This window comes from Dermacentor variabilis, chromosome 10 (assembly GCF_050947875.1).
Source record: "Dermacentor variabilis isolate Ectoservices chromosome 10, ASM5094787v1, whole genome shotgun sequence".
NCBI classification, from domain to species: Eukaryota; Metazoa; Arthropoda; class Arachnida; order Ixodida; family Ixodidae; genus Dermacentor; species Dermacentor variabilis.
The window spans coordinates 88,304,588-88,322,666 of NC_134577.1; the positions used below are offsets into that span (position 1 = coordinate 88,304,588).

General features: G+C 45.1%; 1 protein-coding gene across 2 annotated transcripts in view; it reads left to right on the plus strand.

Moving 5' to 3' along the window:
- The window catches only part of LOC142560790 (FGFR1 oncogene partner 2 homolog), a 28,608-nt gene extending 12,263 nt beyond the window's left edge, over positions 1 to 16,345 (plus strand). For both annotated transcript variants that reach the window (XM_075673142.1, XM_075673143.1), the window contains exons 3-8: positions 6,390 to 6,595; positions 9,908 to 9,938; positions 10,996 to 11,059; positions 11,806 to 11,859; positions 12,494 to 12,563; positions 15,946 to 16,345. In XM_075673142.1, the coding sequence (XP_075529257.1) occupies positions 6,390 to 6,595; positions 9,908 to 9,938; positions 10,996 to 11,059; positions 11,806 to 11,859; positions 12,494 to 12,563; positions 15,946 to 16,254 (734 nt within the window). In that variant the 3' untranslated portion in view covers positions 16,255 to 16,345. The remainder of the gene's footprint in view (positions 1 to 6,389; positions 6,596 to 9,907; positions 9,939 to 10,995; positions 11,060 to 11,805; positions 11,860 to 12,493; positions 12,564 to 15,945) is intronic.
- Positions 16,346 to 18,079: the final 1,734 nt, after the last annotated feature.

Below are 18,079 nucleotides of genomic sequence, written 5' to 3' on the forward strand. Positions count from 1 at the left end.
ATGAATAGTAAAACAGCTACTTGCGTCAAGGTACACTGGATTCAAGGCCATTCAGTGAACCCTCACAACATTGCTGCTGACCAGCAGGCACACTGCCTTCCTAATCCTGATCTTCCGCCTATTCCCCTCCCACCTCAACCCCTTAACTCCCTCCGAGCCCGTAAAAATTTCCTCCGGCAGGACACACGCGCTCTTATCCCGCCGTGTGTCTGCTCCCTCCCCCGTCACCTTACTAGGGGGGAGGAAGTTGTGCTTAGGAGGCTTCGGGCCGGGGTGGCCCTTACACTGGCTGTTATCTCAAGGTGGAACTGGTCGCATTTACCACTGGTTGCTACGTGTCCATACTGTTCCATTTCTGTGATGGAAGCAGATGCATACCACCTAATATGGACATTTACTGGTTCAAAATCGGAACGCTCGCGTCTCCTACTGCAAGCCGGCCTCTGCTACAGTGTGACAACCAGCTATGACTGCTGGATACATGACAACAGATTCCACAAAACACTGCTTCAATTCATACACAACACAGGCCTCACAACACACATAAATACACATATACGCACCAAGAATTATGCCTTAAGGGCAAGTCTTTATCGCAATAAAAATGAAAAAAAGAATGTGAGAGATGCAGTGGGATGCAGTAGAGTGCGTCAGGAGATAATTTTTCTCAGAGTGCTTAAAAACCTGCAATAATGTTCTCCACACTAGTGACAGTGAGACAAGCGTAAAGTACTAAATGATGTGCGTGAGTGCCCAAAGCCAGCAAGCTGACGTGCACGACTCGTTACTTTAGAGAAGCGGAAAGAAAAGTGCACTTTGAACAAGTAGGACTTGTTGTTGCCAATATCGGTTCATACTGGCAGGACAAGTACAACTTGGTCTTGGTGGTTATTAAAAGGTTAATTATTGAACCGCTGCTTCTTACTAGTGGCTTTCCTTGGCAGGCTTTCTTAAAAGAGAGGGAGAAACTTTAAAGAAAGCTGAATATGTTAGCCCTGCTATGTGCAGGGCTTGGTGTGCTTCATGTGGAGATGGTTTCATTGCGTATACTGAATTTCCTAATAAAAAGCTGCATTTCTGCCTGAAAGGCGAAGCATTGATTGCAATTAAATGAACAAACACAGTGTCATGTGCACACAGGCAAGCATGAACACATCCCACTTGTAACCATGGACACTCGCTGTCGAAATGCTAGTGGGATGAAGAGCGATGGCAGTGGCCAGTGTATTCCCCTTCGTGCTGCCTCTCGCGAACTAGGTGTGCCAGAAAAGAGTACACATGATGCCATCGTTTATCTCGGGTCGGCTAGCCTTTGAGCCCAGTGCAGATTACCTCTGAGATAGGATGTGCGCGGCCACGCCAAAGCACAAGCAGAGATGTGCGCGATCCGGTGTAGGAAACACGCAGCCTTGATAAATAAAAGGTGCAACCAGCTTGCCCGTACGATTCCTGGGGGATGCTAAAGTCATCTTTTCAAGTTGATGCATAAAAGTGGTGCTTACTGTTGATAGTAACATGCAAGTTATGTGCATAAGACCACAACTCTCATGTCTTGTTGAGGAAGTGGAATTTGTGTCACAGATTTTACAAACTGTGCTTTCTTGGCAAAAGCATCTGAATTGGCATTGCTTATGTTACAGTGTCCAGGCAAGCACTGCAGTGTAATCTTGCGGCTGTCCCACGTTGCTTTTGGATGTATGACATTGATCTTGTAGACAAGCTGACTTGTAGCAAGGCATTTCCATTTGTTTTTAGTGTTGACACATAGAATTGCCAACTGTCCAAAATTTAGTGGGACAGTCCTGAATTTAGAGTAAATGTGCCGTGCCCCAATTTGCTTTTGCTTTTTTATTTTTTGTACTTGATAACAATAAATAGACCATATTTTCTTTTCATAATGCCTGACAGCTTGTTTCTCCATCATTTTTTGTGTTCTGTTGCATTGCTACAAACATAAATGCGATATCGTTTTTCTCGTGGTTCTAGTTCTGTTGTAGGCCCTAACCCTTGTCCATATGTCTATATGTAGTGGTAGCTGCATTAGTCAGGCAACATTACTGCACATTTGTTGTAACTTGTCATCCCCCCCTTCCCCACAACCCCCCTGTGCTGGCTTTCTCCACTGGAGAGTTGGAAATGCTATCGGCATTGTCGTTTTGGAGCACCACCACTGCAAGTCTGTTTTGCAACAGCCCAAGCGAATTACAGCTTGGGGCTGGTGGGGGCACGTAAGTAATGCACTATCCAGCACTGCTGTGTTAGTGGCACTGCCAAGGTTGGGATGTGTACCGCCAGCGCCAGGATGTCTGATCAGTGTACACTGGCGTCTATCACTCCATAGTGTGTGGCACTATTGCTTGTTGTGCATGTGCATGTTGTAGCAACGCTCATCCAGAATGGCCCATTAGTACTGCATGCTAGTGTGCCTCGTGAGCACTCATTGACATTGTGCACGGGAATTTCGGACAAAAAGAAGGCCTTGATTTAGAGAGAGAGAAGGGAGGAGCCCACTTGAGAGAGTGCTTCTCTCAAGCTTAAGGGAGAGCGGAAAGGGCAGGTGACAGCGAAACAATAGAGCGAGCTCTGTAAATAGCATTCAGTGTGTGTGGTATGCATATTGTGTGCACGCATGTGCTAGTTAGCAAGTACTTTCACCCAAGATATGCTCATGCCAACGTGTTTCATGTAGTCCCATACGATGGGCAAAACGAGAACAAGGTGAAAGCAGGAGCCAACGTTTCGACATACAGGAGTTGAAAAAGCAAGTCCCTGTGTCAAAACCTCGGCTCCTGCTTTCACCTTGTTCCTCATTTTGCTTGTGTTGAATTTCTATCTTCCACGTTTCCGGTGTTTTCCATGTAGTCCCATAGGCACACAAGCATGTTGTGCCGCTGCATGAATACACTTTTGAAGCTCACGCTGAAGGGACCCCGGTGGCCAAATTAATCTGTAGCTTTCTTATGTGGTGCCCTCTATAGGCCAGCTGTACATTCTCGATGAAAATGGAAGCAATGCTTATTTTTGACATCAACAGAGCATTAGGTGGAGCAGCAGGCTGTGGGTTAATTTCTGGCCATGATATTAATGTAACCCATACGTTAAGACTAGATTATCTCTGCTCAAATGCCTCTGTTATGTTAATATATATTTAAATACATGCACACATGTACAGCGAAGCTGGCGCCATGTTGTGTCCACTTCGCTGTGGCGAGATGTTCATGTTCATTAGGAAACACATCGACTCGGCACTTGTGTTCAGCGGCAGTCCTTCTGCTGCGTGCAGGTACTAACTTCCTCAGAAAATAGAACCTTGCAAGTGGGTGCCATACTAATGTAGTGAAACACAATGGTCACTTCAAGCTTCCATCACTCAGTGAACTGTTTGTCCTGGGGATGCAATACATTACTTGTGATGCAAACTGCTGCTGTGCATGCCAGAGATGTGGTTGAGAAAGCTGCCACCCCTGTTGTTCTGTTTACATATGTGACAAAGGGCAGGAAGGAGGGATAGGGGTGTGCATAATGGAGGGTGGAGGAGTAGGAAAGGCATTATCTTCCAGGCTAGACTTTAGATGTCGGGCAACTCATATGCTGCTGCCATAGTAAAGAAGAGTCATTAATTCAACACAGCCCTATGCATAATTTTTGATACTCTCAAATTGACTCCTCCGTACTCTGAATTAAGCATGAGAAAGTCAATGCAAAGCCATTATAGTAGCATTTTTTGTATTGTTTACTGGAGCTAGTTTTCAGCCTGCTGCTGTAACTTAGTGGTTATCGGGTTGAGCTGCAGAGCTCAAGGTCGTGGGTTTGACCCCATCCACAGAGACTGCATTCCGATCAGACTTGCGGAGTAAGGCCATCCATTCCGTTCCTACCCCATTCTGGAGACTGGAGATCATTTGTAATTCCACTCCTTTTAACTCTTCGGAATGGTGAGAGTTGGACCATTCCCACTCCTGGAGTTGCCGAGGTGGTCCATTCCATTCTTCCAATTCCAGTAAAGGAAACACTTGCTCTGTAATTTTTTACTACTTTTGCTTGCATGCCTCACAACAGCAACAACAAAAAACAAAACTACAAATTTTTGCAGTCCTAATGACGTTACATATAATGTTAAATACAGTTTCTCTTTTGCACAAAGAATATGCTTTGTGGCCTGTTATCTCTGGAGTGCATTGTTGCCTGTGAGCTCTCTAACATCTACTGTTTTTAAAAGTTCAAAGCCTTTTGTCAATTTTGATTTCGGCAAAAATTTCTCTGCCTATGTGCTGTTAAAAGGTTCATGAGCCCACAAAAGAAGCATTGCGTGAACACTCGGACGGTAGAGCACATGCCTGGTCAATATAGTGGATATCATTTCACAAACAAATATCCAGGATGAGTACTCAGTACAATTACACATGTAGTATGACTAAGTAAAGAAAGATATAAAATATTATCACATCTTGCTTGTATATTGTAAAATAGCATGAACGAACGTATGCTAGTGGCTTGGGTTAGAAGTAACGAATATGTGACACGATTGCAAAATGTATAAGTTCTTGCAATTAAAGACTCTCCACAACATGCCCATATGTGGTGACAGCATGTCATGTGGTCTCCTCTTTCAAAGCCCCTTCATAGCCTTTACATAAAAAAAAAAAAGCAAAGTGACAGAGCAGAGGCTCACTTTTTAGGCTTCTTGAAAACTTGTTTAAATACATTGGGTAGGCTGTAATGGGGACGCAACTGCAGTGGGGGCTACATAAAACGTCTCGTGCATACTGTTGAGGGTGTACAGGAATTAGGCTACACAAATGATGTAACCAAATACACAAATGGCATTTATTTGTGCATTAGAAACCTTACATGCTTAACTTATGGTATAGCTGCTGGGGCTCGTATGGCCTAATCTTGCAATTGTACCCGCTCCCTATTTATGGTGGGCCCGCCTTGGCCAAAGGTGGTGGGCGTGAACTGGCATCCATCTTTCTTGCTGCTTGTGTTTCTCCACGGCAGTTTTGCACCTTTCGTGACAAATGCAGAGACGCCATAGCAGAGCAAACGTCAAATTTCAGTAAAAAGAAAATTGCACACTTGCAGGCCTTATAACTCCCTATGAACACAGGTTTGAGATAGATGGAGTGTACCTACCATGACCGAGCGGGCTTTCTCAAAACGCGACCACTCGCGCTTGAATCGACAAATGTACTGCCGAGCTATGCCTATGAATGGCGAGTGAGAGACTAAATTTAGCTCCTTTTGTGCCATGCGTGTTGCGACAACAGCGTCATCTATGCATGCGGCCCTTGCATGATCGTCATAAACTTGCGCCAGCTGCAACCATAAGCGACACTGTTCTTGGCCTCCATCCTTGTGTCATAGATCAGGCGTGCTCTCGCTAAAATGGATTATTCTTGACAACTAGGAGCTGCTGTCTTTACACGAACTTCAACCTTGTAATGCAGAAAGGTTCCCGGGTCTTCACAAGTGTACAGAGTGCAGAACACTATGTTCTTTATAATTACCATGCCAGAGGTAATCACCTAGTGTTACACACTGAATAGCTTATAGAAGAAATACAATATATTCGTCAAGTATAGTTTAACATAAATGGCAAATTTATTGGTTTTGTAGTTTTCTAGTCTCACTTAAAATTGACATTCAGCGCTCCACATTTATGTGCCCATGCAATTTCAACATCAGTTTGGAATCTTGGACTCCCATTCCATTCCATTTTGGGTGCTTAAATATGTGGAATGATGTTGGAATCATTTGAACTTTGGAGTTGCAACTCTGCGAGTCTGATTCTGCTGGGGACAAAGTACAAAACCACTCATGTACTTAGATTTTGGCGTGTGTTAAAGAATCCCAGGCGGTCAAAATACAGAGTCCCCCACTAAGGCGTGCCTCATAATCAGATTTTGCTTTTGGCATGTAAAACTCCAGAAGAGAATTTTTACTTCTTCAGATTGTTTGCAGTTGTGGGTAGTTCTGAAAGCCAATTACTAATTAAATAATGACCATACTAATTGTTTATTTACTCAGAAATATTTCAGTGATTTTTTATTTTCTTTTTGTGTGTGAATGCTCTCTTCATGGCCAGAAATAAAAGTGAGCAAGTTGTTATAATTTTGCTTCACAAGGAAATGACGCTTGAGCTCTTTGTGGGGTAGGCCACGGTGGCCGCATTTCGATGGGGGCGAAATGCAAAAACACCGTGGTGCTTAGATTTAGGTGCACGTTAAAGAACCCCAGGTGGTCGAAATTTCCGGAGTCCCCCACTATGACGTGCCTCATAATCAGAAAGTGGTTTTGGCACGTAAAACCCCCGTAATTCTTCTTCTCTTTGTGGGGGTAAACTCATTTTCGAAGCAACGTGTCCATGCATGGTTGCATTTGTGCAGTGGGCACACCGGGAGGCACCACTGCCCACTACCTGCCCAGCTTCCTGACGGGCCCGCAGACTGATGCACGGAGCCCCGCGTCAGACCGGCTCGCTACCTCAAGCCTACTCACCGATGGGACGCCTCGGCCACAGCAGGCGACGCCACTGTCCGGCCCGCCTACGCGCAGCCTGTTCGGCGAAACCAGCGTCCTCTCCTCGTCAATGGTGTGTGAAGCGCATGTTGTTTCAGCAGCAATGACACAGCTGGTTTATCCAGTTTGCCACGGTGACTGTTAAGTGCTTAGAAGTGCTTTGATGGCAGCTAGGTTGGGTGGCATGATTTGATCGTACAAGTTGCGCTGCTCAGAAGATGCACACGGAGACACTAACAAGCAAACATGAAACGTACAAAGCAAAGCACAAGGCCTGTGTACGTGTCAGTGTTCCTGTGTGTGCCATCTAATGAGCCCAACTTATACCCTCAAGTCATAGATGTTAAGGGTTCTTTTAGCTCTCTTCATGTCTGTATGTCCATCTACCTGCTGCACCACTAGATGAGCTGCCTTAAACAACCTTGTGTAGCGTGCTCCCATATCACACTTTGGAATGAAACCCAAGCAGTTGGAGTTAACCTCGAGTCCTCTACTACATCACTTCTTACAGCCCATGGGTCGCTTCAGCATGTTAAACTCAATAAATTAATAATAAACTAGTGCTTATAGATGGCATTATTGGGCCCTCGTTAGAGCTCTCTCCGACTGAAAGCTTGGATTACTTTAGCCAGCCATTTGAGACACTGTCTTTGGTGCGCTGCGTTGTGATGACTAGAGACTGGAATTTTGGGGGAAAATGCCTACTTTTTTCCTTACATCTTTATTGTGCCTGTTTAACATATAAGCACAAACTATGGGTCTGGAAACATTTTGATGGTGCCTTTATTGTGCTTTTAAGGGCCCGTTTCTGTGTTGGGGCCTATATTGGATTTTCAGAGCCTAAACATGCCCTTTTCTGTATTTTCATCCCAGCGCTATTTTGTTTTTAATGTTCCAATCCACTGAGGATTTTGGCCGAAGGCAGCGTACCATTGCGACAAACACTTGTGTAAAGGCTGCATACTAACAGCTTTGCAGCAGATGAGGTGATTTTTGTGAGAAAGGCTCAGAACACTCGGTGTGATGATGCACTGGAAGGTGACTTAGTGTACTTGTGCACTCACTTCACATTTTAACTGATATCATTTCAAAACTTGAATGCGCATGAAATCATCTACTCAGATTTGGAATGTGGGGCTTGTTGTGGATTCACCACCGTTCCCAATGAATCCGTTGCCGATGGAGTTAGTTCGAAACTTCAGTCAGTCTCAAACAAAAATCCCGGGTTTTCTGTGCTGAAACAGCTGTCAAAGGTTCTGACTGGCAAACATTCTCCAATTCCAGAGGCCATCAGATTATTAAAATTTTCGAAGTACAAATATGTGCCACTAACTTCAATGAATGTTGAGCGCGCCTGCTTTGCACACAAATCAATACTTAGTGAAAAAAGGCATGACGTGAAACCCGAAAATCTTGGAATGGTGTTCGTTTGTCGCTGCTTTCACAACTTTTCCTGTGGTGTATAGTCACACTGCATTTCAGATAAGTCTCGTAACCTGATCAACTTGCCTTACTCTGTTTTATTGACAAAATAAAGTGTATTTCACGAAGCAGGGTTTGGTAAGCTGTACTTATAAGACAATCGTTTGTCTTCAGATGGCACGGCGGAAGCTCTTGTTAGTTAAGCCTATACATGACTGGAGGGCAGACTGGAGGACTGGAGTTAATGCGAAAGATGGCTAGTTACTGGCAGCATATTAGTGATTGGTTACTGGCACAGAGTGGCTGTGAAAGAGGAGAGAAAAAAAAATTGATGTGGTGAGATTAATGAGAAAATGAATGCAGTTTGCCGACCTGCCTGGAGAAATGGGACATGTGATTGAAAACCCGAAGACGGAAATAGGGGAGTTACTCTGGCACACATTGACAATCTGTCACATAAGCATGTCATCTTTTGTAAAAATGGAGCTGTGCTGTTAAAGCCTGTTTTGTAAGCATCTGTAGAGGCCAGGAACCTAGAACTCTGCGCTCTGAGGGCAGGCGGTTGCTGCGCCTAGTTTGTGCAGAAGAGTGTGTCTGCGAGACTGGGGCTGGTCATAGACAGATGTTTGATGGACTCAACACAACTGCAAATGTCTGAACCTGGGCTATGAATGCGAAATGTGTAGCTGTTTGTGAACAACATGCCAAAGCACACACGGTGCCAGGAGCGTTGATTTCTCTTGCTGATTGCCCAGAGGATGGCAGAGCTGTAGGCAAACTACAAGGCACTGTATATGAGTTCGTGTTGCCACCTGAAGTCCATCGTGTTACTGTAAACTCGTGAATTCACTTGTTTTGCTAATTTTCACTGTCTGTTTTCTTCGAGAGTAGGATGCACACACGTCGGGCATTATCACGGGCACAATGGGCAACTTCAAATGCATTGTCCTTACTGATGATGCCCGAATGACGAATGATTACCAAAAAATTTTACAAATCCAACACGCATTTTGGTATTTATTTGAAGGGAAGCATTCCTGAAGGGGTTAATGAAATTCCAGCGTCCTTGGCGTAAAAGAAATGAGCATGCGCACATGTGCTCTCACGCACCCGTGCTACACAATGTGGCAACTCTCTTATCGGCTTGTATTTCTTCATTTCTTCTTATTTATTTTAAATGTACCACCCACTTCTTTGCTGATCCACGCTTTGTGGGTAATGTGCCGTAGCACGGAAATCATCATTGACATTGCTGCGATCATCGCAAAGAGGTAGTCAGAATTGGCACAATATAAGTATATGTGTGATTGTGGCCTAATGGTTAGGAAAGTAGTCATAGAATGCTTAGAAAGGTTTGCTTTAATAATGATTGCGCTCTTGATATTGTGTATTTCTTGCAGCAAGGATAGTTGAGTATCATTTGCTTTATCACTGAGTAATTTCACAGAAAACGAGGCCAGTAGCCTGGGCACCTATACGGATTGTAAAGATGGTATCGTCCTGCATGTGAGCTATTCTGCCAGACAGCAGCGCACAGTCAGTTAGAAGCCATGGTCAGGAAAGTACTGGAGGGTTTGCAAAGAAAACTTCGCTTTAAAAGCATATTGTTACCATTTTTTGATTGCACAAGGGTAAATGTGCCTCTGAGGTTGTGGCTTGGCCCACCTCTCAAGTAACATCGTACATTTTGCTTTGCATCTGAGATAAGCATAAGCACAGCCCTCACTCATCCGACAGAGCACATTTGCTAATGTACCCACGTGTCAGTGTTTCCAGCATCACGACTATGGCATCTTCAGTTAAATCGCTGTTGGATTAGACAGCTTTGGGTGTGATCTTTTAAAATCTAGCTGTGCTTTAATGATGTTGTGATGCATTTGTGCATCACAGTGTTGGCTGTTTTGGTGTTTTCGGTGTTGGCTGTTTCGGCAATACATAGGTTTGCCTTGCTTTCTTTTTTTAGACGCAAGACAGCTTCTGTCAAAGCCCTTCAGGTAAGTGATGTGCCTAACTTTACTATCAACTCAATTTTTCACATTCACTTCATTCTTTCTCAGCGGCAACAAGGAACCGTAAGGGGAACATTTAATCTAGTGAGCATTTGTGCTCTGGTGTGACTTTAGGTGAACTTGAATATTGTATAAAAGAGTCAACTTTCCCTCTAAAATAACTTACTCTCGGCTGACTTAAATTTGCCTGCTTTCTTTTTTTTTAAATTTAATTACTGAACTCCATGCAAGAAGATACGTGCTAGCAGCTTCTCCTTAGAGCGCCGTTTCTAGGAGGGAATGGAGGGGCCAGTGGGGTGTTTCTGTAATGTCCTGTGTATTCCATAAGCATTATTTATCTATGCAGCCTGTCACTGCATTCCAGAAATAAGCAGATTTAGGTAATCGCTACTGTGGCAACCACATGGCAGCCACTTTGATAGTGCTGGCTCCTTCTGGTGGTGCATCTGTAATTGCTCATACACAAGGTGTTGCCGCATGATTTCAAGCACAAAAAATAAAAAAAAGAATGACATTTAGAACATGTTGCTATAACCTGAATGCAATGCCGATTAGAAGTCTGCTGCAAAACTAATTCATATGTGGGAAGTATGTTAGAAAAAGACAGCACTCGAAGGTGAACGTCTATACGCCTTCTGGTGATGTTGGCAATAATCATGTAGTAGCTTTCCTTGTTTCGCTGTTGACCCTCTGGTACTTTATGTATTTCACCACTAAAGCAACAATATTGGATCATCCTGAATGCAAGTGTTGTGTTTCATTAGTAGCTGACAGTTTTCTCATAGTAGCGCATTTTGTTTAGACTCGCCAAATCCTATAGTTCCCTCCTATTTAGAAAGCAAGTCGCTCCTTTGTGACAGTGAAAGTACAGGAATGATTACCTGAAGGGGGGGTGCAGCTAAGTCAATTATACTGATCCATTCTTTTGCGAAAAAATAATGTGCACTGGTGCATTTCATTTCACTGTCCAATTGGGACTAAAGTGATTACCTTCGTAAAGTTGGTGACTGCGTACGAGCTGTTATTTTTTCGTCTATGCCAGGTGTGCTGCACGAATCCAACACGGCCAACGTCTCTGGGCAGCTAGACACACTGTTCAGTCCCGGGTGAGTGAGTCTAGGATTTTAAGTGAGATTTAACACTGTGGGGCACCTGTTTTATTGGTTTTGGCGCTTTGAGATATGGCTGCAAGGTTCGACAGAGCAAGACTCTATTTGCAAGCTGCGCAGTTGCCACGGCAGTAGAATTGCCACATTTAAATGCTACAGCATCTTCACGTTTTGCTGTGCAAGAAGAATTGCCTTTACATGAAGGTGTGATTTGTGTAAAGGCTTCCCCTGACTCAGCCGTCTTGTCATTCACGCCTCTTTTGACGGAAGAAAGGACTGAGTACTGCGTGCCATCTACCGTGTCTTAGAAGCCTGTAGATAGAATGCTATTGGGACTCCCTCTGGATCCACCAGTGCTTCAGTGTAGAGCTGTATAATTGGAAGTAGCAACTATGGTTTGGGACCATGTACTGGGGAAACGCCTGATTAATATACTAGCAAGTACAACATCAGCACTACTTGTACACCATGCGAATAAAGTCAGGCAAGTGTCTAATAATGGAAAGTTAGTCTGCAGCCCTTCACGGCAACATAGATCTTCTAAGTGTTCGCTAATAAAAATTTTATTGGAGATTGACTGCAAAATTTGCTCTCTGATAAGTGCATAATTTTGCTGCTGAAGAAGCCCGAGGTCAGCAAGATGTGGCAGAAAATTTATCAAGTTGGCAACAATGCAATAAACTGCGACATTTACTGTTGCTGCCCTGTTTTTGTTAAGTTGTGGTTTTTCGCTTTCTGTGCAGGGATCAGACACACTCACCAGGCTGCTCTGACGAAACTTGGGTTACTGTTTTTGGGTACGTATCTTTGGGACACAAGCAGCGCCTGTGGCCAGTCTGTGCACATTGGTTTGCATGAAGCTCCTTCGAATGCATTACTATTTGTGAGTGACACAATACTAGTGGTACTAGATATCTTGCAGCAGTAGATGTGCAAATACTTAAGCAATAGACTGAAAGCTAAGTGGTTGTGCAGCTTCAGTAGAGGCTGTGAAATGTCAGAGTGAAGCAGTAGCGGTGACATAACACCATGGCAAATGAAATAAACATGTCGGGTCTAATTAGAACGAATTATTTCATTTCTTTGATCACTTCATGTAATTTCAGCATGATATCAGCTTGTAAATCTTATTTGGGACCTGTACTATCTTAGGCAACTTAATGAGTAGCAGTGTGAGATAGTTCTGTTTAATTATTACTTATAAGAGGGCTTCTGCTTTATAATTTCCTGTTTTACGTTACACTTATCCACAATGCACTGGTATTCATGCAGTAGTCCGAAATTCTTATTTATCCTTTACATAGATCCAGGTTTGAGAACAGCAGCTCTTGAACACTGACCTGCATATAAATTCATCTTATTGTTCCTGGTGTTTCTCTAATACACAGAAAAAAATGTAGGAACTCTGCTGACTTGGCTAAATTGTTGCAGGTTTCCACCGTCTGCTAGTTCGTATTTTCTGCAGCAGTTCTCTCAGTATGGCACCATTGTCAAGTACAAGGTGAGTGCTCAGAAAGTAGAGTTAACTGGGTGTCTTCGATTTGCTGTCCCGGACTGTTCAGGACTGCCTGAGGCGCTTCTTTCAGTCAACAAGCGGTGTAGTGCACAGCTTCTTGGGCAGTCTAAGATGACAAATTGAAGAGACTCCTTACTGGCTTCATGGTGAGACCTAGTGGCATGTGACAAGTGTCGATCATGGGGGGCAAGCGTGCTCCTTGCGCCATAAAACACCACACATCATCAAGGGCGCCCCTGAACAATGTTACTAGACTAGCTTCAGTTGTAAAACTCTCCGCCCGCACGCTTACAGCCGCTGTCGCCACTTCTGTGACAGCCGCCAAATGGCAACGCCGTTCCATCGAGCTCCACTGCAGACGCCTTGCCACGGCCTTGAGTTCGCGCTGACGGGCAGTTAGTGCGTGTTTCACGGTCGCTGGCGTTCTCCCTTGTCCGAATTAGGGATACCATGAGAAAGCGGTATCGACCTACAGCAATAATATTTATCGGGCCAGTTGGTTCATACTGAAAAAAGGGTAAACTGCACGAAAGGAAGAAACGCGTACAGCGAAGTGCAGAAACTGCGTTTCTAAATGTCGTGTATCTTCCTGCCGTCTTAACGTTTCGCGCAGTTTAGGCTCACGAGCTTGAAGATCTGGCTAAAGTACGTGATTGTAGGATGACCTTGATCCCCGCCGAAGCTTCTCACCACGCCAAAGAAGCGCTACAAAAAGAAAGATGAGGTCAATCTTTGAACACACAAGCCAAAAAAAAATGCGTCGGCTTTTCCATTCCGTGAAGATGGTTAACCAGCGAAGCTGGAAAATGCGGCCCCTGTGTTTATCACTGGCGTAATCCCGAGGGTTCATTAAAGTATTTTTTAATTATAAGGTTACACACACAATTGGCTGCGACGAAGAGAACGACGTCACTAACGGTATGCCCACAGTCCGCCATTATCGCTTGCGTTCGATGTCTCGAGTTTGCTCAACGGCGTGGTTAGCAGCCTTCGCCCACCTTTGCCGCCTGTGATCCTTTGAAATTAAATTTCTTCAAAATTAAATCTGTCCGTTACGTAAGACAATGAGTTGCTCACACTCCATTAAGCAAGGGCCCATAGCCCCGTAAACGCGGCCTCCCCATTACGACGACAGAAGAGAAGTGAAATTCTACGCTGGAATGATGAACGGCAACGCAGCCAGCTGTGGAAGACGACAGCGAATGCGGGAACAGTGGCACGAGCGCGTGCCGTGGATTTCGCAGGGAGTTCCCAGTCGGCACGAGGAATCGCTCTGTTCCACACCGAGCGAAGCGTCCCATTGCTAGGAGCACAGAAAAAGTGGCACGCCGAACTGTCGACATCGTTCCGATAGCCGCCTATGCAGCCAGGTACGCAGCACGTTGGCATCGTCTGCTGATATTCTTAACAAACTCGGCGAAGCCTACCGTTTCACGGATGACATGTTTGCTGAAATTCGCTGTCAACAACGAACCACAGAATACACCAACGCTGCACCGCGTGCTTAGTCCCGCCTGCTCGCGTAGCTGGCTAGTGAGGAAGTGAAGCTGGGCGCGACTGCAACGCCACGAAGGCGCGGGCGGGTGGCGGTTCCGCGCGACGGTGCCGAGTTTGAAAACTGAAGCTAGTCTAGTAATGTTGCCCCTGAACTTGTCCGCGGGGGCCAAGTTCAGTCTTCTGATCCCTTCTTTCCAGGTATCCTAAGATACCTGGAAACGGTATCTGGATAGGAAATAACGTTGATTATTGTTATGTGGCAAAGGTACATGCGAAAGGGTGTACATTATTAAGAGAGTACACTCTTAATAATGCGAATACTCTTAAGGCACGTATCTTGTCCCCAAATAATAATTGTCACCTGTCTGACTTGCGTTTGCTTTCTTGGAAACTCTTCGCCTGCTATTTTCCTGCGAAGAATGCTATGCCGCACTGATAATGTGCCGTTAATGATCTGGAGGTACCGGGTCATACATGGACTAGTACAAATGTCTCTAAACATAGCTGCACTAAACTGTTGTAGAATAAGTTTTCATTTGCTATATTTGTGCGATAAAAAAAGTTCATGGTAATGCAGCAGTATTAAAGTAAAGAAAGGAAAAGCATGCGAGGTATAGAACGATTATTGTTTGGGGACAACGCAAGCCCAAAAGAGTGCAAACTTTTTTTGAGAGTGTAGGTATTTCTTAAAATCTGTGTACTGTTGTAACAGCTATGAATAGTCGCTTGTATCCTTATTTGCTCGAGGTAGTGAAAAGCCAGCACTAAGGCCAAATAAGTTAAGTGATGCCGGTGCCACGAAGTAAAGACAACAGAAAAGAGGAAGCCAATGCCATGATTCTCTGGTGTCCATTCTCTCGACCAGTGCCCACCAATGAAATTCTGTTTTGGCCTCCTCCCGTATAGGAGCTGATGGCACACCTCCTACCCGTTGTCGCTGTACCCGCCGCTGCGACAGCTGCTTCCTTTTTTTCTTCTCTTCCTTGTTGCGCGGCGCATTTTTGGAGGTGGTGCCACGTGGGCCGTGCTGTGTGCTCTTGGTTTTATGGGAATCCCCCCGAGGTGTCCCCATTGCTGCTGCTTGGCTGTTGGTGCTCTATAGGCGCCCTGCATATGATGACAATCGCCATTGTGCGTGATGTCATTCGCTCGCCGCCGAAGTCAACGGTCCAAGTGGCTTCTTCGAGGATAAGAGCGCGCGGGCCGTTGATTTTTCAGCCGTGTTCTCAGTTGCACCAATGTAGCTTTGCAACGCTTTGAAAAAACAATCGCCCTTTGTGTGGTCTACACGCTGCAATTGTCTTTTTACGGTGCCCAGACCTTGTGAGAGGGCCCTTTTAACGGCCACTATAGGAAAATATTGAGTTGAGCTAGATCGATAGATTATACAACTAGAAATTTATCGTTGTTCGTTGTGTGCCATTATGTCACTATTACATAGAAAATTGCCGCCGAAGCTCGGGCTGCTGTTAATTTTGAACTGCCTGCGCCATAGCGAACAAGCTGATGTAGTCTCCATGTGGCTCCCGCTGTGCTGCATTGTGTGAATCAGCCAGTGCACACGTCATAAGAGAGATGTAATCCACGATAAGTGGTGCTGCCCCGATTTTTCTCTTTTGTCGCTTTCTCGCTCACAAAAGCTCTGTTCTTACTACACATGACCAATTTGTTAATTACAGAAGTCTAATCTTTCAATCTAGCTCGACTTGATATTTTCCTTTAGTGTCCCCTTTAATGTCATTATGAGCACCATTGCACTATCATAGTGTAAATATTTCCACGTCTGTTGATGTGCTGTAGCTACCGTTTTCACTGCATCGCACCTTAAACGAGGCTGCAATGTTCTCACTTGTGTTAATCTGTGGCTCAGGTGAGCTCTGAGGGCAACTGGATGCATCTGTGCTACCAATCTCGACTGCAAGCCAAGAAGGCACTGAGCAAGAACGGCAAGGTTTTCGGAGCGCACACCATGGTTGGTGTCAAAGCCTGCGGGCTGCCTGATCAGCCGGGCCAGGCATCCTCGTCCAAGGAGAACACAGCCACTATCGAGGCCCGGCCGCTGGTGCAGGCCTACCGAGCTTCGGCCAGCAGGCGCCAGGTGACGTTACCGGAGACGCCCACACCGCGCCGCGACACAACGGTGGCGTCGCGAGCGCTGGAGTATCTCTTCGGGTGGTAGTGGCACTGCCACCTTCGACACGGCCGTTGCTTTTTACTGCTGGAATTAAAGCGGCAACCTTTCCCAACTGGTTGCTTCTTAGTTTTTAGTATTGACCGTTTCTTTCTTTTCTACGGACATTCGAGAAACGAAGGAGGAACGGTGAAGTTGAACCATGTTACACAAATGTATAACTTAGCTCAGCAAGACGTAAATGAGGGGACATATTCTGGGGTGATCACTTTCGGTGATACTATTGCCTCGGCCATCAGGCGCGCTCTGATTGGCTGGTTGAGCATACGTAACGCGAAGGCAATAATATTGCTGAAAGTGACGGTTCGAGAATACGCCCCCATAGATTGGCAGCTTGTAGGCAGTTTTTGTGCCATATTCATTACCTTGTAGAAAACCAATTGTTTATGACTGAATGAACTGCAGCTGACTTAATCTCTGCTATGTTTTGTTGTTTGTTCTGCACACCTTTTACTTGGCACTTTCTAAAGATACTCTAGCCCACATTTTCTCTGTGCCACTAGAAAATTGCAATGTCTTTTGGTCATCACAAAAAGAAATGGTTTCAGGCAGTAGCGTTGACACCAGTGCTCTGACAACGGGTATTTCTGCTTAACACCTTCGCAGTGGTTGCATTCAGATTCTGCTGAAAGGTTGTACAGTTAAACGTCAACATAACGAAATTCGCGATGTCACAAAGTATAACATTTTGTAACTTTTCCGCAGAACACCATGTATTTAGAAGTTCAACATAAAGTGTGTTATACACGATTTCAATGCAGGGAAATTGCACTGCCGCCGCGAAAGAATACGAAGGTAAAAAATCGTTGGAGACCATCTCACGATGACTCGACGATAATGCATTTAGCACTCAACCGATATAGCGACACACTGTCGAAACGAATTATTTATGAGGTGTGCAGCAGCGGGATTTCTGTTTCGCACTTCCTTAAAAACAATCAGCGCCTTCTAGCGCCGCCACCGCGAAGCATGCGCATTGCCTCCGACATGCATGGCGCGCACACTGAGAAACGCGTCATGGGAGAACCGGGCTCTAGCTCTTCTTTCCGGACACGTTGCGCCGTCTGGCAGCACTGCAGAGAAGTCCGCACGTGGCCTCCGAGACGAGAAGCTTGGTGCGGCGGTGCCACCGAACGCTGAGAATTGTTCTTTTTTCAACAGCGCAAAGGACAAGGATGAGATGAGTGCACATCACTGTGTATGTGCTCTCATTTCGTCCTTGTCCTTTGCGCTGTTGAAAAAAGAATGTCACACTAACTTGCCCAAGTTTCAAGAGTAGCTGAGAATTGTTCCCTCGCTGAGCTGCACATTCAGTAGCACATGCTCAGCGACTCAAGTTCGCAAGTGGTTATTCAGTGATTCGTTGAAGAGTGGCACGTACCCAGTGCGTTTGCGGCGCAGCCTGTTAACGCATTGGGATGCTGCACTTGAGGAACCCTTGCGACATGGGCTCGATTCCGCTCAGCATCGAATAAATTTAAGGGATATTCTTTCCTCATTGTAGAGCGGCACTTTCCCAGTGCAACATAACTAGTTAACCAAATTGGCGTCAAAAGATGTTCATTGAAAACCAGCACAGGCCGTGAGGCTCCGCACATACACGTATGTATGCTATATGCCATGCCATGCTGTATCCCATGATGTTATATGCTGGCTATATATTGCTACGCTATTCTATCACTGAAGTTGTTCATACCAGTTCCTACATTCATGACTAAATTATTCCTCAAAATTTTGGCAATGACAGCTCATAAACAAATGTCACATAAAATGTAACGCTCACAGCGCATGCATTTTATCTTAAATCTCAGAT